Raw genomic sequence first — 26,316 nt, forward strand, 5'->3', positions numbered from 1 at the left:
CTGTTGCAGATAAAACCACTGTAACCAAGATCAAAAGAAATGTAGTAAGTTGGGAAACTATTTTTATGACTAATGTTTCTGACAACGGATTCATCTCTAAAATATACAGAGAACTGAGTCAAATTTTAAACAAAAGACAAGTCATTCCCCAATTGACAAATGGTCAAAGGATATGCAAAGGCAATTTATAGATGAGGAAATCAAAGCAATCCATAGTCATATGAAAAATTGATCTAAATCACTACTTATTAGAGAAATTCAAATTAAAGCATCTCTAAGGTACCCCCTCACACCTCTCAGACTGGCCAATATGACCAGAAAGGACAATGATCAATGTTGAAAGGGATGTGGGAAATCTGGAACACTAATACATTGTTGGTGGAGCTGTGAATTCATCCAAACTTTCTGGAGAGCAATTTGGAATTATGCCCAAAAGACAACAAAAATGTGTATACCCTTTGTTCCAGTAATATCACTATTACCCTGAAGAGATTATGGAAAAGGGTAAAAACATCACCTATACAAAAATGTTCATAGCAGCTCTCTTTGTGGTGGCAAAGAAATGGAAACTGAGGGAATATCCATTAATTGGGGAATGGCTTAACAAACTGTGGTATATGTATGTGATAGAACACTATTGTTCTATTAGAAACCAGGAGGGATGGGAATCCAGGAAAACCTGGAAGGATTTGCATGAACTGATGCTGAGCGAGATGAGCAGAATCAGAAGAACATTATACCCTCTAACAGCAACATGGGAGTGATGATTAACCTTAATGGACTTGCTCAAACCAACAGGGCAACAATCAGGCACAATTTGGGGATATCAGTGATGGAGAATGCCATCTGTATCCAGAGAAAGAATTGTGGAGTTTGAACAAAGACCAAAGACTTTCTATGTACTTTTAATTTAATTTTTTTTAAATTGTCTAATTATGTAATTCTGCTATATCTCATATTAATGTTTCTTCCTTAAGGATATGATTTCTCTCTCATCACATCCAACTTAGATCAATGCATACTATGAAAATGATATAAAGACTAACAAAATGCCTTCTGTGAGGGGGGGAGGGAAGCAAGATTGGGGGGAAAATTGTAAAACTCAAAATAAATAAAACCTTACTAAAAAAAAATTATTATATTCTGAGAATGGGTCCACAGACTTCACTAAATTGCCAAAAGGGAGAGAAAGACATGTGACACAAAAAAAGCTTAAGAATCCCAATACTAGGTGGAATGAAGGAATGAGATATACATGCAAATAAGTATGATCCAATGTATTTAGAAGATAGCACAGGTATAAGAGAAAAATCAAGCAGAGTGCTCTAGGAAAATCTAAAGAAACAGCCAAGGGGATCAAGGCAGGCTTCACAAACCTGAGCCTTGAAGAAAAAGAAGAATTTGTAGACAAGAAGGGAGTCTACTTTTAGCATAGGAATGAATTACATGAATGCACAGGCTGAGAATAGATTTAAAAAAGACTTTGTTTTGGTTGGAACACAGAATAAGAAATGTGAAATAGAACTGGAAAGATAGATTGGGACAATTCACATTATTATACATTCTACTTAATTTTAATGCTAGTTTTCTAGCAAAAAAGAAAGATTAAATGAAGTCACAAAATTCACTTCAGTCTATTATTTGTGGGCAATTAAACTCATGTTTAAATTGGGCAGCCAGGTGCCACAGTGGATAAGAGCAGTGGGTTTGGAATCAGAAAGACTCATCTTCACGAGTTCAAATCTGGCCTCAAACATTCACTAGCTATGTGACCTTAAACAAGTCACTTAACCCTGTTTGTTTCTCATCTATAAAATGAGCTGGAGAAGAAAGGAGCTCATTTTGGATGACATAGACACAACTGAACAACAACATACTTAAATAAAATTTTAATAATAACATGACCAGAAAAAATGTATATTTTCTAGGTTTTAGAAGCAGGATTTTGTTTTCTTATAAGCTAGCAAGCTGAATAGTCATACAGATGAAAAATATAAAAGTCACCACTGTTATGCATTAAAATAATCCTAGGAAAACAACTTCAGATCATACATGTGAGCTGACACATAACATGGGGGAAGGAAGGATAAAGGTATTTCATTCTTGTATTCCTAGTTTAGCTCTAAGGAAGTAGTTTTCTGTGCTCCAGAATGACCCTGGCAGATCTGGAAATGTCTCTGATCTCAGTGCCAGAGGAAAGGATGCAGAGCTAATTGGAGAGACACATACAGAATGGGTTCAGGGTGGCCCAAAGGACCAAATAATGTCTATTTCCATTGCAACCATAAAAATTGGGATCCAGATCTATTAGATCTCTAGAAATAGTATGACTCTTCCGGTCCTCTAAAAAACCAAAACCAACTCCACCCTAAGGCTTCCCAGGGGACCCAGAGGGTGGCTATGGTTGGATCACTTTGTGGCAGCTTTTCCTCCTTACCCACAAATAAGATGGAGCTGCTGCCCTCTCGTGGTCAAATGGAGAATCGCAAGATCCCTCTTTGTGAGCTCCAAACGACCTCAAAAGTCATATGAACCAACTTTTCAGGGTAGCAAAAATGCCTTTTGATTTTGCCCATAGAGATACAAGTGTTGCACATTGTACATGGTTTCAGAATACTGATCAGTTATGTCCATTTTTTAAATTAATTTTCTGAATGACTTCTCATAATGTAAGGGAGACCAATTGGGTTCACTATAAATTTATGTTCTCCAACTTTGGCCCTCACAGGCAGCTAGGTGGTACAGAGGACAAGTTTGACATGGAATTAGGAAGACAAGTTCAATCTTGTCTTGAGCAGTCACTTAACCTTTCTGTGCCTCAGTTTCCTTATTTTTAAAACTCAAGATGATAATAGCCCCTACCTGACAACAGCAACTTACTGAACAAATTGTGAGATGTGAATATCATATATTACTGCACTATAAGGGTTGAATAAAATGTACTTTAAGGGCAGCTAGGTATCCCAGTGGGTAGAGTACTGGATAGTGTGAGAATATAACACATGTAAAGTGTTTTGCAAACTTTAAAGTTCTATATAGTGCTAGTTTTTATTATCATGAAGTAACTAAGCAATAAGAGTGTTAATTATGTTGTTGTTAAGGGGTCATGGCTGACTTTTCATGGTGCTTTCTGAGGTTTTCTTGGCAGAGATACTGGAGTGATCTATCATTTCCATCTCTGGATCATTTTACAAAGGAGGAAACTAAGACAAACAGGATTAAAGTGACTTGTCCAGAGTGTCTGAGGTCAGAAGATGGTTCTTCCTGATTTCAGGTCTGATGCTCTTCCCACTATGCCACCTACCCTAAGAATGTTGAACCTGGAACCACAAAGACATATTAAACACCATCCTCAGACACTCACAAGTTCTAGGAAGGTATAATGAAAAGAGCAGGGGATGTATTAAATCCTAACTCTCACTTCTGTGGGATTGGAACAAGTCACTTAACCTACCTAGACTTGTAAAATGGGTTAATGGCTCCTAAGATCCCTTCCACCTGAAAAAGCTATAAGTACAACCCCAATTATGACTACATATCTGTCATTTGAGGACCAGGGCAAAATTTGGAGGGATTCATAGACTCATAGATCAGAAGGCATCTAGCCTAGTTCTTCAGTGTAGTAAAAAAGCCTTTTGATCTTGGCCATAGAAATACGTGAATGTCATGTGATATTACTTCACTATAAGGAATGAGTAAAATATGCTATAAGGACAGTTAGATGGATAAATCAGTGGGCCTGGAGTCAGGAAGATTCAACCTTCCAAGTTCAAATCCAGCCTCAGGTATTTACTAGCTGTGTGATCCTGGATGACCAACTTAATCCTGTTTTCCTCAGTTTCCTCATCTATTAAATAAACTGGAGAAGGAAATGGCAAAGCACTCCAGGGCCATGAAGAGTCAGACACCATTGAACAACAACAATAACAATAACAAGGAATGAGAAATATGAAGGATTTGGGGGGGGATGGCAAAACATAAACACTGATGTCATTCAATTGAATAACCAAGCAATATACTTCTAAATGCATTAACTTTGGAAATAATATGGTTGGATATTAACTTCCTATCTGCTTGATATAGATGATGTGAGAATCAACGAAATAATACATACAAATGCCCTTTTACTCCTTGGAAGAGAGTCTCTTAAAATACAAGGTATGGTCAACTCTCAAATTTTCTTGTTAACAAAAGGAAGAACACAGAAAATGGTGGTGGATATTGAGGGAAAACAATTTTGAGAAAAAAAAAATGGCTGGAAGTGATTGACAAGATACTAGGACATACAACTAAATGTTTCCTTTCATTCCACCATGTGTCTTATTACTGAACCAATGCTTTGCATAGGCTTGGCATATAGTAGCACTTACTAAATAATGATTGACTGGCTGTTCCAACAAAATGTAATTTTAAAGGTTGATTTACACTAATCTTTTATTAAGGGACCTTACAAGACAACTAAGAACCAGAAGTTCCTAAGTCTTTGACTCATTAGGGAATTAGTGCCACTATTCTGTAGGTTCTACACTATTCTGTATATAAGACTATTAAATAACAGAAGAGTCAGTTTGGCTTCTTACGGACATCTATTCTGGATGACCCCATGTTAAGTGAATGGGAAAGTTGTCATGATTTCTCCTGGCTCACCTACGTGAGTATGACAAGCATACCTTGTTACTATGGTGAATACAGTCATAGCATGGCCAAGATCAAAGGGCATTTCTATAACACTAAGTTCACAATAAGCATTTTCTAATAGTCTGAGAAATAGACTGATGGATTGTTTTCAACTGAGCATAAAAATGGCTTCTTCCTATCTTCAATTGAATGATTTCTATTTTGTGGGTTTTTTCAGTCTAGTAAAATTTTTTTAGTCCAGAATACTGCTTTCATTGGAATAGAAATCTCCTAGTAAAGGAAACTCCTTCTACCAATAAATATTGGCCTACGTTCTGCAGTTCTATAGACTGAAAGGTTATACAAGGTCCCATAGCCAGAGTGTATGACAAAGTCAGGATTTGAACCCAGAGCTTCCCAACTCTAAGATTAGCTCTACACTATGCCAATTTGCCTCATCAAACACTGTTCCTAGGAACATAGATTTAGAACTGGAAGGCACCAGAGAGGTCAACTAGTCCAACCCCACTTTTCCCTACCCCCCAGTCAAGTGTGAAAAATTGGATCAATTGTATTATAACAATGTCAAATTAAATCAATTATGTCTTTTGGGGGAGACTGTAACAATGAGAGGAACTCTGATATAGGTGAATCAGGAAGAACTGGGTTTGTATGCTGTCTCTGTCATGACCACAGACAAGTCATGTAAAAAATGTGACTCTAAGCCTTCTCTAACAGGATCATGGAAGGAACTTTAGGAGTTTTATCTCTCTCGACCCTCTCATTTTACATGTAAAGAAACTGAGGCCCAGGAGTTTAAGTAATTTGTCCACGGTCACACAAGAAGCACTATAAAAAGTGTTCAAGTTCAGGCTCTTTGCTTCCTCCAAATTTCCTCCAGATTTCATGTATTACAATACATGAAAACAATGTTGAGTTTCTACAAAATCACACAACATTGATAAAGTAACTTAACTGGGAAAGTGACTTTACTCTTCCTGTCAAAGTGGAAAGAAAGATATTGCAAAAAAGAAAGAAATTTAAGGTGGGGAGGAGAATTCTAAAGAATAGGCAACAAAAATGACAATATTCCAGTTAAGTATATAACTGACCTAGGCATATGGTACCATTGAAACTGTGTTTCAGGGATATTTTTAGGCTTTTATTTTTTTGCAAGGCAAATGGGGTTAAGTGGCTTGCCCAAGGCCACACAGCTAGGTAATTATTAAGTGTCTGAGACTGGATTTGAACCCAGGTACTCCTGACTCCAGGGCCAGTGCTTTATCCACTACGCCACCTAGCTGCCCCACAGGGATATTTTTAGATGAACTTTATTGTGATGCCAGGTTTCATTCATTTGGATGCTGTTATTTGTATGCTATTATCTTAACTTTGCTCTGTAATGCTCATATTCTCACCTGCCAGTGTCATGATTAACAATATTAAATGTCATAAAGCAATTAAATTTTACTTAATCCCTGAAGCATAAGAGAAAGAAAAATTATTTGTCTGTGATGTAACAAGATGGCACTGCTTAAGTAGAAGAGGTAGGAAGGGCTATGATCCTAGGACAGCTTAGAAAACTTGGCAGAGGAACTCAGCTTTGATATGGTACACTGTGGCTTGTTAATAATCCTGACTTTATAATAATCCCTTACATTTATATGGGGCTTGGTGTTTACAAATGCTTTGTGTATATTATTCCATTTGATCTTGTCACCAAGTCAGTGAGGAATTTGAAGGATTAATCTGGCAACAGTTTGTGAGATGGATTGGGGATGGGGGTGGAGGGGAAGAAGCAGGGGGAAACTGGTCGGGTCATTACAGTAATAGAAATTTAAATGATGAGGCAACTAGATGACACAATGGATAGAGTGCTTTGCTTGGAGTTAAGAAGATCTAATCTCAGACCCGACCAAAGACACTACCTAGAGTTAACCTCTGTCTGCCTCAGTTTCCTCAAATGTTAAATGAGGATAATAATAGTATCTATTCTCCAGGATTGTTGTGAGGATCAAATGAAACAATATTTGCAAAGCATACAGGGCTTAGCACAAAGTAGGCAATTAAATTATTTTTTCCTTCCCTCTCCCATTTCTTCTTTCCTTCCTCAGACATATGGGTGTTGGCATTGGGAATGAAAAGCAAGGGACAAATCTCTTCTCAAAAGAAAAATGGAGGGGCAGCTAGGTGACAAAGTGGATAGATCACTAGCCCTGGAGTCAGGAGAAGTTGACTTCAAATCCGGCCTCAGACACTTAATAATTGCCTAACTGTGTGACCTTGGGCAAATCACTTAATACCATTGCCTTAAATAAATAAAATTTAAAAAAGAAAAGGAAAAGTGGGCAAAATATAGTCACTGTTTGGATTGTAAGAAAGAAAAGAGAGTCCTCAAAATTACTCGGAAGTTTGAAGCTTGGTAAACTGGAAGACTAGTGATGTTTTGGATAAGGGTAGGCAAATCAGAAAAGGAAACTAATTTAATAGGGTGAGGGAAGATGATGAATTTGGATTTAAACAAGTTGAGAAGACAATGACAGACAATAGAAAGAACAAGAATCAATCATAGAATATGCAGTTCTAGTCTTGACTCAGCAATTTATTAGATGTGAAATCTTAATCTCTGGGCCTCAGTTTCCTCAAGTGTACAATAAGGGTATGAAATCATTGGCCTAAACCTAAACTGTACATTTATATTTATAACACTCATTAAATTTATAACACTTTTTTTTTGCAATAGTACTTTCTAGATCTTTGTTTCTCATCTTTAAAACTTGATAGAGTTCTTTTAGTCATGGGACTATATAATATTCACCAAATCCTTTCAATTCCAAGTGAGGTCTAAGTTTCTTAGTGTATAGGATTTTAAGGTCCCTCCCAACTCTGACATTTGATTCTGACATTCACCTGAAGAGTTACATGATTTCATTCATGTGGAGACACCCTCCAGTGGTACAGATCACAACCTACACATACCTTCCCATATTCTCCCAGCATATATCCTCCACAGGGATCCACCCAGTAACATCAGGGGACCTTCCTCTTGCCAAGACAATTAGACAATAAGATAGTATATAATAAGTTCATAGTTATATGAACATATATATGTGTATATATATATATATATATATATATATATATATATATATAGTTCAGACAAAAATGGAATCAATATTTAATGGAACAAGGGCTGAAAAGAAATGGCAATGGTTTAAAAGATGCAGGAAATTGTGTCATGACACAATAAGGAGCCAAGCTCTATAAGATAAATTGTTCTATAGGACTATATAGAAGCCAATCAGTATAAGCCCAGCCAACCTATGCTGATGTGTTCCTAATGGTCCGGTTCTTAATGAATGGCCATCATACAATGGATGTTTTTAGCCATGGGAGCTTATGACAAGTAACTTCTATTAGGGCATGGAGAAGTTGCAATTTGCATTAATGAAGAGTGACTTCACTAAAGAAATCATGAGTTTTAGAAATATATTCTATCTAGGAGGAATCAATCAACAAACATTTATCAACTGCTTACCAGACTTTGTGTTAAAGCTGATAATACAAAGGATAAAAAGAGTCATTGCTCTCAAAGAATTTAGATTTTAATGAAGAGAATAGAATTCAGGGCCCTATGTATGTGAAATGTAGGTTATATAACTATATTCATTGAGTAGGTGGGTTGCAGTGGATAAAGCACTGGGTCTGCAGTCAAGACAGCTTATTTTCTGAGTTCAAATCTGGCTTCATAAACTTACTAGCTGTGTGACCCTGAGCAAGTCACTTAGCCCTGTAAATGAGTGAAAGAAAGGAAATGGCAAACCACTTCAGTATCCTTGCCAAGAAAACCCCAAATGGGATCATGAAAAGTCAGACATAACTGAAGATATACCCAGAACAAAGTGTAGAAAATTAGACAATGTCAGAAAAAGAGACACAGAGGTTAAAAAAAAGTTCTGAAAATGTTTCAAAGCATTTCTGAGTGCATAATTCAGCATGTATGCAATAATACCTTGCATACTGTAGTAGTAGAAATCATCTTTATCTAAACAATAATTTCCAGTTCCATCCAAAAGGAAATATTTTTCCAAAGGAACAATATTTATAACATTAGCAATCAGTATGATAAAGTAGAAAAAATAAACATGTATTTATTAAGCACCTGATATGTGCCAGATAATGTGTTAAGAGTCAATGATACAAAGAAAAGCAAAACAACAAAAATAAAAAAAAAAAAAACCTGGGTTAAAGTCTTGCTTCTGAAAAGACAAGAGCTGTGTTGAGCCTGGACAAAGTCAGTAACTTCTCTGACAACTTTCCAAGACCATAAAACAGATGCCAGTCTGCACTGTAGCCAGAATCTTAGGGGCTTATAATACTACTGAAATCACAAGTCAGTAGCAACAACAAAAACAAAAACAAAAACAGTACATGACAAAAAAACAAAGATGCACTTCTTAAGGAATTCCCTTTACAGCAATTTGGTGCAAACATAATCATGAGATTCTTGGTCTTTAATCAATTATTTTAAAAGATAAGTTGACATTTATCTATCATTCACAAAGTACTTTACAAAGCAACTGAAGCTTGGGCTAGGGACTATTATTGGCTAGACTTCAAACCCCTTGAAGGCAGAGACTACATAAGTGTTTCTAAGTCATCTTGACTTTTGACTTAACACTAACTTCTATGACTCTGGAGGAGAGAGTTAGTTTTAAGTTTTTGTTGTTTTGTTTTTTTTTTAGTTTTGAAGTTTGGGGGTTTTTTGCAAGGCAATGGGGTTAAGTGGCTTGCCCAAGGCCACACAGCTGGGTAATTATTAAATATCTGAGACTGGATTTGAACTCAGGTACTCCTGACTCCAGGGCCGGTGCTCTATCCACTGCGCCACCTAGCCGGCCCCTGAAGGAGAGAGTTAGGCTGATATCTTTGCTAAGTTGTCTCATTTAAATCTAATTTACACTCGAGAGAAGACATCATACTTGTGATATCACTGATCCTTTTTGAGAATGAAGGAAAAAACAACAATATCTTTACAAAGACTAACTCATGGAATTTTAACAATTATCTTGTTAGGTAAGTAGTATAAGTAACCAACTTCATTTCACAGAGCTGAGACTCAGAGAACTCAGGTGACAGGGTTGGCACCTGGCAAAGCCAAGATTCAAGCCTAGCAGTTCTGATGCCAAAGTCAGCATAATATTGATTGTTAGAATAAGGTCAGAATTGGGGATTAGACTTATGATCTTCCTGGTATAGAGCAGGGGTCAGGATGGCAAACTGCAGTTCATGGGTCAAATCCCATGAGCCAAGAATTGTTTTATATTTTTGAAAACAATACAACATTATTTAAAAATGTAAAATCAAGGGTCCATGTGGGCAAACTACAGCCCACAAAGCCAAAATTCATGAGTTAGGAATTGTTTTATATTTTTTTTAAAACAAAACTTTATTTTAAAATGTAAACATCTTTTTTTTCAGGTTTTTTTTTTTTTTAGGAACACCATTCTTAATTCAAAACAGATGGCAACAAGATTTGGCCCATCATAAAGCAAACTCCCAAAAGAAGAAATTCCCTCTACTTGTACAGGTCAGCACCTTCTCTGTAACTTCCTGTCTTAAGAGTTGTCTAGAGCAGAGATGTTAAACAAATGGCCCACAATATTCCTAAGGGCAACCTGAACCAGATAAAGATGTAACGGGGAAATGTTTACTAAAATGGATAAAAATACAAGGAAACATATCTGTTATTCCAAGTCAATATACAGGCTGCAGAGATCTGCAAGTATGATTTATTGGCACCCCCACTCCAATTTTCTCTTCAAATTTGATCATTAAGAGGTTAAGTGGGGGGCAGCTAGGTGGTGCAGTGGATAAAGCACTGGCCCTGGAGTCAGGAGTACCTGAGTTCAAATCCAGCCTCAGACACTTAATAATTAGCTAGCTGTGTGGCCTTGGGCAAGCCACTTAACCCCATTGCCTTGCAAAAAAATCTTAAAAAAAAAAAAAAGGAGGTTAAGTGATTGGCATAGGGTCAGACAGACAGGATTTACTATTTATAAGTATTGTTATTTCATCATGTCTGATTCTTCATCATCCCATTTGGGATTTTCCTGGCAAAGATACTGGAGTGGTTTACCATTTCCTTGTCCAATGGATTAAGGGAAACAGAAGTTAAGTGACTTTGCCCAGGGACACACAGTCAGTGAGTAACTGAGGCTGGATTTCAACTCGGGTCTTTCTGACTTCACTCTCTCCACACCTGAAAATCAAGACTTCACTCTGTGATGAATGACATCGGTCCTCTCCGGAAACAAAGGCCAAATAACAATTGTCTAAGAGGCAATATGCCAGAGGTGAAGAATAAACTGGTGAAAAATATCAGATCATCAATTTTTTTTTCCTTTTTAGTTAAACTGATTAAAAGAAAATTTTGAATCAGCTCTCATTTTTAATTTCCAGAGGCGAGCTACTAACTTCCCATCAGTACACATAGACTCAGAATCCAAGATATTAATGGAAACTGAACGTCACATGAACTTTTTTTTCCATGACAACAACTGAGTGACTCATCCAGTACTTCCTGCTTTTACAAAGATACAGATATTCACTGAAGTATAATACAGACAAAAGAGCCTAATGGCCGAGGCTAAGTTTGCCTAAATCAACAGCAGTATGAAGTTACTGCTACAAGTGCATGTGTTTAGGCAGGCTCAAACATAGCCATCTGGATGACTGGATGGATTGACCTGAAAGGGAATAAACATTTATCAAACCTCTACTATGTTCAAGGAAAGGGCCTAAGCATGTTAAGTATGATCTCATTTGATCTCCACAACAACCCCTGCACAGCAGGTGCCATTATTGTTCACATTTTACAGTTAATATGTGATGATAGAGGGCAAATCCCTCCTTGGTATAGGCCTATGTCAATATATGGGTGTACAAAGCATAGAAAAGGGGAAATGGTGGGGAAAGAGAGGAACAAAAGGGAAGTGATAGGTTTTGTAATGAATTAATAAAAACCAAAGCAAAACCAAGAAGAAATAAAACATAGTAAGTACCTTCAATGCTTTGTGGGCCCACGAGATTCATAGCCTGATGAGCTGGATATTCTACACGGGGCCTGGCAATGCCCAGCTGTTCCATCACCCCATGAAGCAACCTCTGAATATCTGCTTCTGAGACTCGGTCTGGGGTCCGAGGACTATAAGCAGATGATAGAGTCCATCCCAATGCCAGCCAAAATACCACATTATATAAGACAGTGGACAGCATCATGGAGCCCATTCTCACCTGCAAAAAGAAGAGAGACCAACTATCAACTGGCCACAAGGAGAAAGGGGACTTTGTGGTTTTCAAAAGAGAGGAAAAGCAGGTAACTGAAACTATGAGACTGAGCTTGATAGCAAATTCTGGCAAAATTCTAAGTCTGTGAGTGTTTAGAAAGGGAAGAGGTGATCACTGATCCAGTGTAGGGGTATTAAGAACAAGTCAGGTCAAATGAACCTTAGTTCTTTTGTGGTCAAGGATGTGAACATAGTATATCTTGGTTAACAAAGTCATTTATAATATTCTTTTGGGGCAAGATGGAGAAACATGGCCTGGATGACACTATAGTTAGTGGGTTCAGAACTGACTAACCAGATCCTAAAGAATGATGGTGAGTGGATTAATTGATGTCAGATTAGAGGGAGGAGGGCTCTGATGGAATGTAACTGGACTCTGTCGTTGATCCTATTCTGTTCAAATATTGTTCCAATGACTTAGTGACAGATATAGGTGGCATGCTTTTAAATTTTCAGATGATACAGTCAGGAGAAGCAATTGTTATAATAAATGACATATTGTGATACAAATGGGTATTAATAGGCTGAACTAACAAGTTAAAATATAATCATGAGAGGGATATGAACCAGATAAAGGTAACTCCTAGATGACGATGGTCCCTCTATCAATGCAAGTCAATACTCTGCAGTGTATAGTTTCAGAGACACCTAGAACAAGGAAAGCCACTTTCCGATAGTCACACAGCCAATATGTACCAGAGGCTGGACTCGGAACTCAGGTCCTTCTGGTGTTAAAACCAGATTTCTATCATGGTGTGTCTCTCTACAATATAATCATATATTAATTAAGAAATTCTGGGGAAAAATTTTTTAAAATTCTGTGAATATGGTAAAATATATTAAAGATAAATCTATCAAGTTAAGGGAGGATAGATGTGGTTATATAGCAATTAAAGGGAAAAAGATCTGGTGGATTTGATGAACCAAAAACTTCATACAAGTCAAAAGTTTGATATGGCAATAGTAATATCAAAAAGGCGATCTTGCTCTTTATTAATATTCAAAGCCAAGAAAGTAATGGGTGGCCCTGCCATACTCTGGCTAAATCTGGTAGCATCTAGTTCTAAGAGCAGAAAGGGCTGACCAAGAAGATTTGAAACTAAGTCATATAATCAAAGGCATTAAGATATTAGACCTAGAGAACAGACCATTGAGAAGGCACAGGATAGCTACCTTAAACTTCTGAAAGATCCAAAGAGTCATCATTTGGAACTTCAAAGAATCCAAGAAGCCATCTAGTCCAACCCCATCATTTTACAGATGAGGAAACTGAGGCTCAGAGAAGGAAATTGTTTCTTAGTAGGGAATTTGAGCCCAGGTCCCTCTCTCAATCCAGTATTCTTTCTACTATACCACACTGAGTTGGTATGGAGAATGATTAGACCTCTTCTGCTTGGTCCTAGACCACAGAACATGGAACCATGAATATAAATTACAAGACAGCATATTTCACTTTAATATAAGAAAAATCTTTGTAACAAGACTTGTTCAAAAACGGGATGGTCTACCGGGGAAAGGGTTATAGGAAGTCCTGCTAGGTAAACACAGATCACTAGAGGTCAAGGATGCTGCACATCTCTATCTGTTCAGGTACAGAATGTATAAACTGACCTGAGATCCTTTCAAAACCTGAGATTCTGTGATTCTAAAGTATATTCATGGTGCCATGTCTCAAACTGACTATGATCAAGGAGTTGGAAACTTACCAGAGAATTGGAACCTTGACTCCATCCAGTATTGACAATCACTTTTCTATTGTCCAAGGCATGATGGGAAGTTAGGTGCTACGTGTAAATTAAAAAAAAAACCCAACCACCACACATACAACACATTAAGTGAAGTATCTCTACCTAGTACTGTCCTTTTACCCAGGAGAATTAATACACTCATAATCTGATAAGGCTAGGATAATAGAATATTCTCTTTTTTTCCATTTTCATAATATTTCTGAAGTTACAGATTCATAAAGGGACCTTAGCAACCACCTAATCCAGCCCATACATGAAAAGAATATTCACTTTAACATACCCAACAAGTGGTCATCTAGCCTCTGCTTGAAGAGCTCCAATGAGGGGGAAGCCAACACCTTTCAAATTCATTCCACTTTTAGACAGCTTTTATTATTAAGTATATGGCAGCTAAGTGGCACAGTGGACTAGCTGTGTGACTGTGTGACCCTGGGCAAATCACTTAACCCTCATCTGTCAAATGAGTTTAAGAAGGAAGTAGCAAGGCAGTATCTTTGCCAAGAAAACCACAAGTAGTCATGAAGAGTTGGATGTGACTGAAATGACTGAACCATAGCAACAAAAACTGGTAGTTAATTTTCCTTAACATAAGGTTCAAACTGGTCTCTGCAACTTCCACCTAATATTCCTCTTTCTGTCTCTCCTCCAAATGATATGCCTTCAAATACCTGAAGGCAGTCATCATGTAGCTCCCAAATCTTCTCTTCTTCAGGATGAATATGTCCAGTGCCTTCAACCAATCTTACATGGATGTACATTCCCCATATTATCAATACCACATAACTAATCAAGAGGAAAATGTGATAATTTCCTTGCTGATGGGAGAAGCATAATATTTAATATCTTTTTTATCTTTATTTAATATCTTCTCTTCTTCTACCTAACTCCATTCCCCAATAGAAATGACTAACAAGGATGAATTGTTAGGGACCAGTTAGAAAGAAAAGTGACTGGGGGAAAGTGAGTTACGGTAAGAGAATGGGAAGTAGATTGTAGATGAGTTCTTACTGATATCATTCATTCATCCAACAAATATTAAATGAAGACTTACAGTCATACTAAGTGGTGGGAGGGAGGTATCAACATTTTCTATTTGTTTTGAAATAGCTTACAATCTAATAAAGGCAAATGAAAAGAGTATACAAGCAGTTACAGTACAAGATATATGAGTCATATGAGTGGCATAAAATGTTATTCAGTAAAAAAGAGAAAGTGATTTAATTCAAATAAAAATTTTTAGAATATGTTTTGGTTATTTTTTTAGGCTAGCTAAGATGATTACAAATAGCCTGGTGTCTTGAATGCTTTTATCTTCACAAACTTCAGAGCTTCTATTTTATTGAGACAAAGAATAGGATATGATAACAAAAGAAGCATCTCTAGCATCATCACCTCTCAAGTCTTTGAGGATCTGAGGAACAGCTGAAGTGAACAAATGAAACTATTTAATCTCTCTCTCTCCCATCCTATCTTTTGAGGGATTACCTCAAAAGAAAGAAACAAAGAGAAATTGTTGGTCTTGGCCTATTTCATTCTTTATGTACATAATTTTTAGCGAGAAAATTCCTTCTGCCAATTAAGTTTCATCCAGAGTGTTACATGCCAGCATGAGTCAGAAGTTACATTGGAACCCAAGTCTTCCCAGCACACACCAGCCTTTTTTTTATGCTCTACACCATGCTCTCAGAAATTGCATAGTAGTTTTAACTTTTCAAAACATTTCCACTTATCTCAGCTCCTTTAATGGAAGGGGAAGAGGTAGAGAAAATTACAATAGTGCAACACTTGCAAAAACATTAGTCCAATTTCTTAATTTTATGAGAGAAAACTGAGGCCCAAAGAAACTAAGAAATTTTCTTGGAAGTTCCAAAGGTATGGGAGTCAGGATCTGAACTCAGTTTCTATTTCTTCTAGTTCAGTAACTGTTTCCTTTACTCCTGGTACCATTTTCCAAAATTCTAGAGGAATGATGAAGACGGGATTAGATCGTTAAAAGATTAGGAATAGATGATAATGTTTGGGGGGGGGGGGGAAATAAGCTCCTCTAGGCATCTATTCTGAAGTTTGTCTTCTCTTTCTACACCTACAATGTTATTTCTGTCCAAATTGTTAACCTTGGTAGAATTATCCTCCACTTCCAATCAGTATCTCAGCTCCCTTTCCCCCTCTACTTACTTAAATTCTGGACAATATTAGGGAACAATGCTAGTTTTTCTCCTCCCGCCCACCCCATGAAATACTTTCAACTAAAGTCATTGCGTACTTTTTTCATGGAAAAAGAAAATACTTCACTATTTTCAATCCACCCTAAGAAAAGCCAGGATAAAAAGGCCAGGATATTCTGCAATTCCTGCCAAAAAGGCAGGTGGCGGCGAGTCCACCTCCCGCTCTCTCCATCACTGCCTGGGCTGGCGAAGGCGGGCTTTGCCATCTCATCACCGCACAATGCCAATCTGCAGGATCCCACCAGGCCCTGCTTCGCTCCCCGCCCCCGCCCGGGCCCCCCACCCCCCAGACCCTCGTCTCTCCACCCTTCCCCAGGCTAATTTATCTCCCACAAAACCACCTCTGTGTCCCCTCCTCCTGCATCCCCGAGATCCGGGGCCTCGTGCCAGCCCTCCTGCATCCCCATCTCTGAGGGAAGCGGGCTCCCCTTCGGAGACATGAAAGGGGGCGAGGGGAAGGGGAGCGGTTGGTGGGGGTGGGACACACGCCTCAGTTTCTCGGGGCTACTCACCGCTGCAGCTTCGGGGGGCTCCTGCGCGATCCGCCCGGTTCTCAGGCCTGGCTTAGTCACTGGTGCGTCACCCCCTTCTAGCCCCGGCTCCGCCCTCCGCCCCTCCCCTGGGCAGGTGGCTCCGCAGCCTCGCCAGCCCCCTCCCCGCCCCAGGGCGCTCCCCCCACCCCCACCCCCACCCCTACCCCTCTGCGCCCGGTCCGGTACCTAGGGATGGGCTCTGCACGCACCGCCCTCTTCACCTTCACCTTTCTCAAGCCTCCCGCAAAGGCGTGGACCCCAGAAACCCCCCGTGGTTCTTTGAAATCTCGTGTGTGTGTGTGTGTGTGTGTGTGTGTGTGTGTACTTCTAAAGATCCAGCTCTCAGGCACAACTGTGTACATATGTGTGTGCACACACACGGGATAGATTAGAGATTAATATTTATCTGAGTAGAAGGGAATCGACTTCTTTGTTCTTACAATGCAAACCCTTGTTACACACATATACTAAAACTGCTATTTTGGGTCACAGCTGCTATGATGCTGGATTCAAACTTAAGCCATCCAGGTTTCAAGCCAAACATTCCATTCCCTGCAGCTGGACTTTGGTATCCTGAGAGTGAGCTTCTTCTGCACCAGGAACTGCCTGTCTCCCCCAGGGTCTAACAGATTTTTAATAAACATTTGTTTAAATCTGTGCCCACCCCCACCCATGCTGGAATCAAGGATATCCTAGTGTCCTAGTATCTCTCCCTCTTCAAACATGCCATCCTAGAAAGGATTTAAATCAAAAATTGCGGTTTTTTTTATTGGGAAGTGGCAGGGCATACAGATATAGTTGTGCAGACAGGAGAGAACAGATTGCATTTGTAAAGATCTCAGGAGTCTTTTGTGACAGGAACAAATAATAAAACAACTCTGGAATAAAGGAATTCAAATCCATTTTTGGTGCTGATGGTGGTGGGAATGCACTGGGGTAGAGAAGTGGCATGAGAGGAAGGATCCACCCTCTGAAAATCATTACTTTAAAAGAAATTGTGAAAAATGGGACAAGTCCTACATGTTCCAAAATATTCATAGCAGCTCTTTTTGTAGTGGCAAGGAATTGGTAATTGAGGGGATGGGCCATCATTTGGGGATTGGCTAATAAGTTGTGGTAGATGAATACAATGGAATATTATTGTTCTATAAGACTCTAGAGTAGCATGGAATGATTACAAGATCTGATGCTGAGCAAATGGAGCAGAGCCAAGAGAACAATGTACACAACAACATTGTGAGATAAACAACCCTGATGGAGCAAACTCCTCTTGATAGTCCAGAGAGCTAGGACAACTGTATTAAATTGGTAATGGTCTACACTATCCCCAACTAGAGGAAGAAAAATAAAACAAAACACACAGAAAAATAAAATACTCCTATCAAATCTGATGAACACTATAAAAATTCTTATAGTACCTCTTTCCCTTAATCCTAATTTCTCATGCCAAAAATTACTGATTTGTAAATGTTTTAACAAAGCATGTATGTAAAATGCTAACCTGATTGTTCTCTACTGGGGGGAGGGGGTAGGAAGGGTAGAGGGAAATTTTTTAACTTGGAAATATGCATGTATAAATGGATGAAAATTTAAAAATAAATTTAAAAAAATAAAAGTATAGCCTACAATACTCAATCAGCTTCAAATCCCAAGGTTTTGATCCTGTGATAGTCTTTTAATTTCTCAGTGCTCCTGACAATTCTAAACTAATCTAGTTGCAGAACTAGATGCATTGATAGTTCCCCTACACTGAAAAAATTCAGATTAAGACCAAAATAAAACCTCAGAGGAATATAAAACCTAGAATGAGATAGCATAGAGCAGTGGACTTCAATCAGTAAACCTGTGTTCAAATCTGTAGTCTGACACATAGTAGCTGTGTATCCCAAGTCACATCACACACACACACACACACACACACACACACACACACACCACTTCTCAGTGCTAGAGAACTATCTGAAAATATACATGGGAAAGAAGGTGCTGATTCCATTGACTGAGACAGCTTCCTCACCTGGAATATCCCTATGACAAAGAAATTACAGTTCCAGTCTCTATTTTTAAAGCATGTCTAACTATTTTATTACTCTACTCAAAAATTCTTCAGCACCTTCCTATTACCACTAGGAAAATACTGAAACAATTATTTAATTGTTGCCATTTAAAAAGACCTTTCACAATGAGGTTCCAATTTACTGCAGATTTAATTCTCAATATTCTCCCTTAATCACTCTACCAAACTAGTCTTCTTGCTCTTCCCCAGTACAAAACATTTTTGATTTGATCATATTTAGTATAGTTTCAGATAATCAATTTTCCAGGACATCTTTATTTTAATATCTGTACTAAATAAATAAAATTTAAACAATCATTACAAGCCTTCCTCTTAAGTTGAATGTACATTGATGATTCAACTATATCAAAATCCAAATTATTTGCATGCAGAAATCACCAAAGATCAAAGTTGTTTCAAGTTCTCTTCATCCTTAAATACCTTTAATTACAAATAGGACAAGACAACAGGTACAAACATGTTTGTGCAAATTAACTTTAAACATACAGTATGGCTTAAAAATCATCAATTGTTTCTGCATCATAACCATAGTACATTGGCTGGCCTGATCTAGACATCACAATATAACTCAGAATAACTCAAACACATTCTAAAAATCCATGCAAATGCACAGAATACACTTTGTTCTATGTGATGTTGAAACATTTTTTAAAGAACAAGAGTTTTTTAAATGCTGTAACAATAGTTAAGATAGGGGGCAGCTAGGTGGAGCAGTGGATAGAGCACTGGCCTTGGAGTCAGGAGTACCTGAGTTCAAATCCAGCCTCAGACAATTAATAATTACCTAGCCATGTGGCCTTGGGCAAGCCACTTAACCCAATTGCCTTGCAAAAAGAAAAAAAAAAAACACTATAGTAAAGATACCAAATGAAACTTTCCATAGATTCTGAATTTAATTAAAGAAATTAGATAAAAAAATAGTTAATTTATTTCCTGGACATTTTTTTCTAACTTAAGAATTCAAAAAGACAATGGCTTGGTCTTCCTTTCATTTTCAAACCCTTTTATCAAAAAACTTAAAAAAATTATGTTTAAAAACAAGTTCAACTCATAAATCCAGTCAGTTTTATTTTTTAAAGTTAAATCAGGGCAGTGAAATTTATACAAGCATAAAAGCTCAAGTTATTTGTCACTGAAATTTTAAAACATTCAGGAAAAACTAATAAACCACCAGCCTGAGCAACACTGGCATGGATATATATGCTACAGTTCAAGCACCATAACCTTAATTCTATATACATTCTAAATAAGGAAAAAATATTCCATAATTACAATTCCAGAGGTTTAGTTGTTGGCAGTAGCTGAACCTTTGCTATTGGATTCTTTGGAGAACCTTTATACCAAGCCCTTTCTCTTCCTGATGGTTTCCTGACAACATTCTTCTCTTGGGTAACAACAGAAAAAGCTGTACTTGTATTTACAACAGATTTCAATGATTCATGATTAGTTAGGTCATCCAAAACTGATTTGATTTGGTTCCCAACTATCACCTTCGGTTTGCAAATTCTTGTAGGTCTCTGAGAAATACTCCATGAGTGGGGGTGTTTCTTTATCTTTATGCAAGGTTTAGAAGATAACTCTGTGCTTGAGTTGGAAGTTAGCTCTGTCCTTGACTGGTCACATGGCATTGTCTTTTGCTTATGATTTGAAAAAAGATTATTAGTAGAGGAATTGTTTGATATGCTTTCTCTATGAGAAGAAAGATCACTATCACAGCTCATGGATTTAACCAATGGGGAAGGTACCTCTCTAAAATTGGCCAACCTCCCTGATTGTCTATTCATTTCTATTAAGGAATTTATCCTCCTGACAGACTGACGAACAGGAGTACGCTGAAATTTCAACGGTGATTTGACTTTGCTTTCAGTTCTTGAATCATTTAATGAAAGTTTATTAAACCAATGGATGTGGTCTGAAACCTTTCCATGATCTGTCTTTTGAAAATCCCCTGGAAGAGTTTTATCACAAGTTTGTATCAATGACTGTTGCTGAATAGTTCTTATCTTCTTAGGTTGTAGTATGTGACATGTAATCTCTCCTGAAGATTCAGTGACGACTTCCTCAGAATTAGAGCCACTCAATTTATTTTCTTCAATACAAATTTTTGTCTCTTCCATTTTAATGATTTCTTTGTCCCTAGGGAATTCTTGTTGATTTGTTTGATCCTTCTTGGGAAATTCTTGCTTAATTAAGCAGTCCTTGGGCATATTTAAATGAAGATTCTCATTTGACTTAGTTGTTTTTGGAATTGTAGGGGATTCCATAGTACTGTCTTTTACTAAATTTTGAACTTGATTTACTAAGAAGTTTTGCTCTGAAACAATGGAATCCTCTTTGTTGGTATGACTTTCATCATGCATTTCCTTAGATAGCACTGTCATTTCATGACAGTCTGTAGCTTCAAATAAAATCTTTTCTGGGCTAAATTTTAGATTAGGTATTTCATCTAATTTTTCTTTCCTTGAATCAGATTCTGATGGAGGACTGTCACTAATCAAAGCATTAAGATTACTTCCAGATTCAGAAAATGCTTTCTGAATTTTCACTAAAGTTTCTGCAGTTAAATTATTTTCATCTCCACTAAGAGAATTTCCCATTAGGCTGTTCTCATGCTTATCATTTACATTAATATCTGTGAGTTCACAAGGAAATTCAGGTGACATTTCAACCATCAGGTCAGGTTCAGAAGGATTTCTTTCCTTGTCAAAAGTTTCTACAAGTGATGTCCCATTTGTTTTAACTTCTTGAAAATTGGTATTATTTGTTCCAGTCCAAGACATGCGGTAATTCACATCTCTTTGTCCCGGAGTTAGCAAATTTTCTTCAGATTTGCTAATACGCTTTGACCCTAAAAATGAAATGGTTCATAAATTAAATATATTTAATTTGAGACACAAGTGGCAGTTCACTTTATTTCTAAAACCTCTATATTAAAATGAATTTATTCCAATATTTTAACACAGGAAAATTTTTAAAATGAGAAAGTGGACTTCCATTTTAAAGATAATTTGTCAATTATTCATAAAAGTCATCAGAATACTTCAAAAATAATAGAATTTAATGCCAAGATGACTATAAATTATCTTTTCCTCTGCTAATCTTTACTATTTTTTCTAATGAATTATGAAGGTATTACACATACATACCTTTCTTTGTTAATCTTTCATCAGCATCTGGGCTGAAAAGCAGTCCAGTTTTTACTGATTCAATCCTATTTTTAAAATCTTGTTGACTTGCAAGTCTTCGTCCAACATGTTCATATCTATTCACACCAGAACATCTGTTCTTTTGAGAAAAACAAATTTTAAAAGTTTGGGTTATAAAATTAATTCCTAAATTATAAATTATAAGGTAAAGGGAAATGATGATTTCAGAAAAATAACAAGATTGATATAAAAGAAATTGAAAATAACATTCTAGAGGAAAGTCTTACTTAAAATAACACAAAATACAAAACGTGTATAGAAGTCAATCTACTAAATAATTACATGCTTCCTATAGAAATAAAAAATGACAAATAAATGGAAGGAATTTTGTGCTAATGTTTAAGTCACATCAATATAATACAAATGATGATATAACCAAAAACAATATAAAGATTCTAATGCCATTATAATCAAATAATTGAATATCTTATTGATGTAAAATAGAAAAAATTTCATAAAGGAACAAAATCATGAGGAAAAAGTAGGAATCTAAGAAGTATTTCTAGAAAACAAATTAATGTATTATAAAGGAGTAATTATCCAATTTGCTTGATGCTGGTTAAAAAATAGAAAAATGGAACACTAGATTAGCAGTCATCAAAATATGGTCTGCAGACATCTGGTACAAATCCCTGGGACCCTTTCAAAGTATCTAAAGAGGTATTTTCATAATAAATATTGACATGATTTGCCTATTAAAGTACTCTAATCTTCAAACTATTTATATGAGGTCATATTTTCTTCATTTCAACAAAATCAATATATCAAACAGGTTCTGTGCCTTAGCAGATATGAGTTCTATTAAGTCAGTCATTTAAAGGGATTTGCAAAATTATGTAAAACAATGTCATTCTTCTCTCTAAATTTATTTGGTTTTGGAAAATAATTATATTTAGTATGTGACAGCAACTATGCTAGGAGCTAGGGCAAATACAATAAATTTTTAAAAGAATTTCTGAGAAAACATGAAAAAAGCTTGAGAAAAATGATGTACAAACACATTATACTATATACCATAATAAACTCCGAATGGATATATGATCTGAAAATTCAAAGTCATAGCATTAAAATTAGAAGAAAACCAGATCAGGTCTCTTTAAAAGCTATAGCTTAGGATAGATTGCTTACCAATCAAGGTTAGAGGATAAAACAAAATTTTGATGACATGAAACTGAAGAACTTTTGTACAAATTTAATGGAATTAGAATAAGGGAAGCAATTGACAGTGGGGAAACTGTATAACAAAGCTCTGATAAATATCTGATTTTCCAGATTTAGAGGGAACTGATATGGATATAAGACTAAAAGTCATTCCTCATTGGTTAAAAGGTAAAAAGTGTATGCAATTCTTAAAAGAATATAATGGAGGCAGCTAGGTGATGCAATGAATAGAGCACCTGTCCTGGGGTCAGAGGATCTGAGTTCAAATGTGAATTAGGCAGTCACTTAACCCCAACCCCACTGCTTTGCAAAAACTTAAAAAAAAGATTACTTCAAATCATTAATAAAAGAAAACTAAATCAAAATAACATTTCATTTCATGCCTAGAAAAATTAATAAGGCAAAACTAGAGGAGCTGTGGAAAGACAAAAATATTAAAGTGGGAAAAGACACAAATAAACAAAATATTTCTAACCACTATTTTTGTAGCAAGTGGAAACAAGAAATGTCTAAAAAAATTATGGTGTATGAATGACAGAGAGATACAGTATGAAGCATGTAATTTCAGACATGGCCAACATATTGAATCATTTTGTTTTATTATGCAAGGCAAGGTCATGGCTTCTATTTTTGGAAGAAAGATTTGTGGAAAACTATGGAATAGTAGGTAATGACAGTGATACCCCCCAGCCCAAACACAGACACACACAGACACACACACACACACACACACACACACACACACGTGTCAAGGAAATATTTTAAAATGCATAAAAGCTCAAAAGCAGAAAGAGCTCAGAAGGGAACAAAGAGCAGTTCTGTTACTATCAAATTAAATTTAAAATTTACTGAAAAAGAACTAAATTGTTACTAAAGCTGAGTTAGCTCAACTATTCTGGAAAATAACAATTTGGAAATAGCTTAAGACGAGAGTCTAAAATATCCATATCCGTATCCTAAATCCTAGAGACCACTAACTGTCAGGCATATACACCAAGTAGGTCAAAGAGAAAAAAGGTTCCATTTTTACCAAAATGGGTATATATTTTTGAAGCAGAAAAGAACCAGTAGCAAAGTAAGACAGATACACCATCAATTGGAAAGTAGACAAGCAAACAGTGACACATGAATATAGTGAAATATTGCTGATGTTTTAGAAATAGTAGGCAGAGGAAAAAAAATAAGTCAAATTATGTGCCTTTTTACAATAAGCTGTTTAATCTTATGCTTTAAGCTATACCTTATGAAAAATAGATTACAGAACCAACTATGTTACACCATTCCTAGGAAATAGTATATATTACAGAAACATTATTGTATCATCCCTAACTGCCTCTCTGTACCAGACCTTGAACTGATATCAGCTCTCTTAGTGTCCTACCAACTAGATACAATAGCTGCTGAGAAAGATTCTACAAGGACAGAGAGGTGAAGGCTAGAATTCAAAGTATATCCCAAAAACAAATTGCTTGCTCTGTTCCTCAGAAATGAATTTTTGTTATCCCTAAACATCCTGACATAATCTTCCTACTATGCCTATGCCAACCCCTAGTACATAGTTATCCCCTGCACCCTACTAGCCACTTACCCTCTAGAGATAAAGCCCATATACAATAACCTTATACCTATGCATTAAAATGTGAGTCATCATGAAATTCTTTCACTATACGGACCTAGTACACCACACATGAGCACCAAACTACATTACTGCTATGCTGTAAGAAATTGCTAATATGAGGGCTACAGAGAAATATGCAGTCTTTTTTTTGAAATAAAGTCTAGAGAAGTAATCAGAACAAAGAATTCAGAATATGTAATGACAACATAAATGTAAAAAATAAGGCAAGGAAAACTCAATGCAGTGAAAAACATTATGATGGAGGAAGAGAAGAGAATGCACCTCACTCCCTCTTTTTTCAGATATTAAGGATTATGCATGTGGGCCATCATATATCATTTCAGACTCAATTGATGTATAGGTTTGTTTTATTGAACTATATTCTTTCTTATTCTGTTATTCATGACAGTTACCAAGAAAGAAAGAGGAGATATAGTGGAAAATGAAAAATAAAAACATACAAATAAAAATGCTCAAAACTTTAAAAAGTATAAATTCTTTGCAGTTATCAGTCTAGGACATACAAAAACATGAGAGCTGGAAATAAGTCTACTCATAGTGCAAATTTTACTTGTGGATAAAAAAATTGAGGCATTCTTATCAGTATTTAGTATTAGTAGTAGTAGTATTTAGTAGTATTTATGATTTGGTATATTTGGACAAATTAATCACTAAAATTACAAGTCTGAAATAATGAATGAAAAAACAATGAAAGAATGAGAGATACTTACTACATCTCTGCTACTTTTCTTCAGACTAAACTTGAGACGAAGAGATCTTCTGACCTTTTCTTTACGACTTATCTTAGGGGAGAAGCAACCTGCCTTTCCTGACTCCGCCCTAATAAAATTTTTTTTGGTAGGAGAGGGAAGAAATAAAGCAATTTTTGAAAACAAGACAATCTAAGTTATATATGTTGCCAACAATATTCTTTTGGGGGTATAAAATTTAAAATTTAAAAACAAAAAACCCACAATAGGTTTTAGGTGCTCATCTCCTAAAAGAATAAAAACTCTTGACGAAATACTAACTAGCTCTGGACTCTAGCAAATCATAACTTGATGACATCATTTACTACATGAGAGGTTGAACCCCATGATTTTTAAGGTCTATTCTAGATCTAAAATTTTATTAATAGTGGAAATATGAAAGTTTTGTTTGTGTACCATTTTAATGTTTTTCTGATAAAAGCTATTCATAGTCCTTTGATTGGGACTAAACAGATTTTTAAATAAAAGTAAAATATTAAGATTATATATTGTAGGACAAAGGAGAAGCGGTTTTTAGATGGAAAATCTTTTTTGATTGATAAAGAAAAAAGAAATTGATTAATAAGAGCATATTAACAGGGAAATTTTCAAAAATGTTATATAATTAAAACCAAATCAGTTTGCAGAAACAATAAATAACTGAAAGCATGCTATCAAAATAATTTAATCTTAAATTTCACTGGATAAGTTAATTATTGAGGCAGACAACTTACTTACCTGCACACTTTTTTGCTTGCAATCCTTTTACTTCGCCTCTGAACACCTGTACTAAACACATTACTTCCACTGATGGGTATGGGAGAGATTGAACTCTGGGAAGATGCACCAGGACTTTCTTCAAATTGAACTATAAAAGTACCATAACATTTAATACTTTATTTTTTTTAATGTACAAAATAAAATACTAACTTTTAATTGACTTTTCAATTTCAAAAAATATTTTAAAAATTTTGATTCAATAACCATCCTTTAACTAAAGTTAGATTAATTTATTAATTTCATACTTTAGGAA

At 36.2% G+C, this 26,316-nt stretch overlaps 2 protein-coding genes and 1 long non-coding RNA gene across 4 annotated transcripts in view; 1 reads left to right on the forward strand and 2 right to left on the reverse strand.

Annotated features, from left to right (window-relative positions):
- The window catches only part of SCG5 (secretogranin V), an 80,251-nt gene extending 63,718 nt beyond the window's left edge, over positions 1–16,533 (reverse strand). For both annotated transcript variants that reach the window (XM_074235043.1, XM_074235042.1), the window contains exons 1-2: positions 16,452–16,533; positions 11,682–11,913 (exon numbers count right to left, since the gene is read on the reverse strand). In XM_074235043.1, the coding sequence (XP_074091144.1) occupies positions 11,682–11,907 (226 nt within the window). In that variant the 5' untranslated portion in view covers positions 11,908–11,913; positions 16,452–16,533. The remainder of the gene's footprint in view (positions 1–11,681; positions 11,914–16,451) is intronic.
- LOC141521995 (uncharacterized) overlaps positions 1–26,316 on the forward strand; it is a 46,183-nt gene that overhangs the window by 15,471 nt on the left and 4,396 nt on the right. The window contains exon 2 of the long non-coding RNA XR_012478101.1: positions 10,099–10,207. This is a non-coding gene — a long non-coding RNA (uncharacterized LOC141521995). The remainder of the gene's footprint in view (positions 1–10,098; positions 10,208–26,316) is intronic.
- ARHGAP11A (Rho GTPase activating protein 11A) overlaps positions 18,787–26,316 on the reverse strand; it is a 32,585-nt gene continuing 25,055 nt past the window's right edge. The window contains exons 9-12 of the mRNA XM_074235041.1: positions 26,022–26,151; positions 25,266–25,374; positions 21,696–21,834; positions 18,787–21,397 (exon numbers count right to left, since the gene is read on the reverse strand). Coding sequence (XP_074091142.1) covers positions 19,818–21,397; positions 21,696–21,834; positions 25,266–25,374; positions 26,022–26,151 — 1,958 coding nt within the window. The 3' untranslated portion in view covers positions 18,787–19,817. The remainder of the gene's footprint in view (positions 21,398–21,695; positions 21,835–25,265; positions 25,375–26,021; positions 26,152–26,316) is intronic.

The sequence above is a fragment of the Macrotis lagotis genome, chromosome 4, assembly GCF_037893015.1.
Source record: "Macrotis lagotis isolate mMagLag1 chromosome 4, bilby.v1.9.chrom.fasta, whole genome shotgun sequence".
Lineage (NCBI taxonomy): Eukaryota > Metazoa > Chordata > Mammalia > Peramelemorphia > Peramelidae > Macrotis > Macrotis lagotis.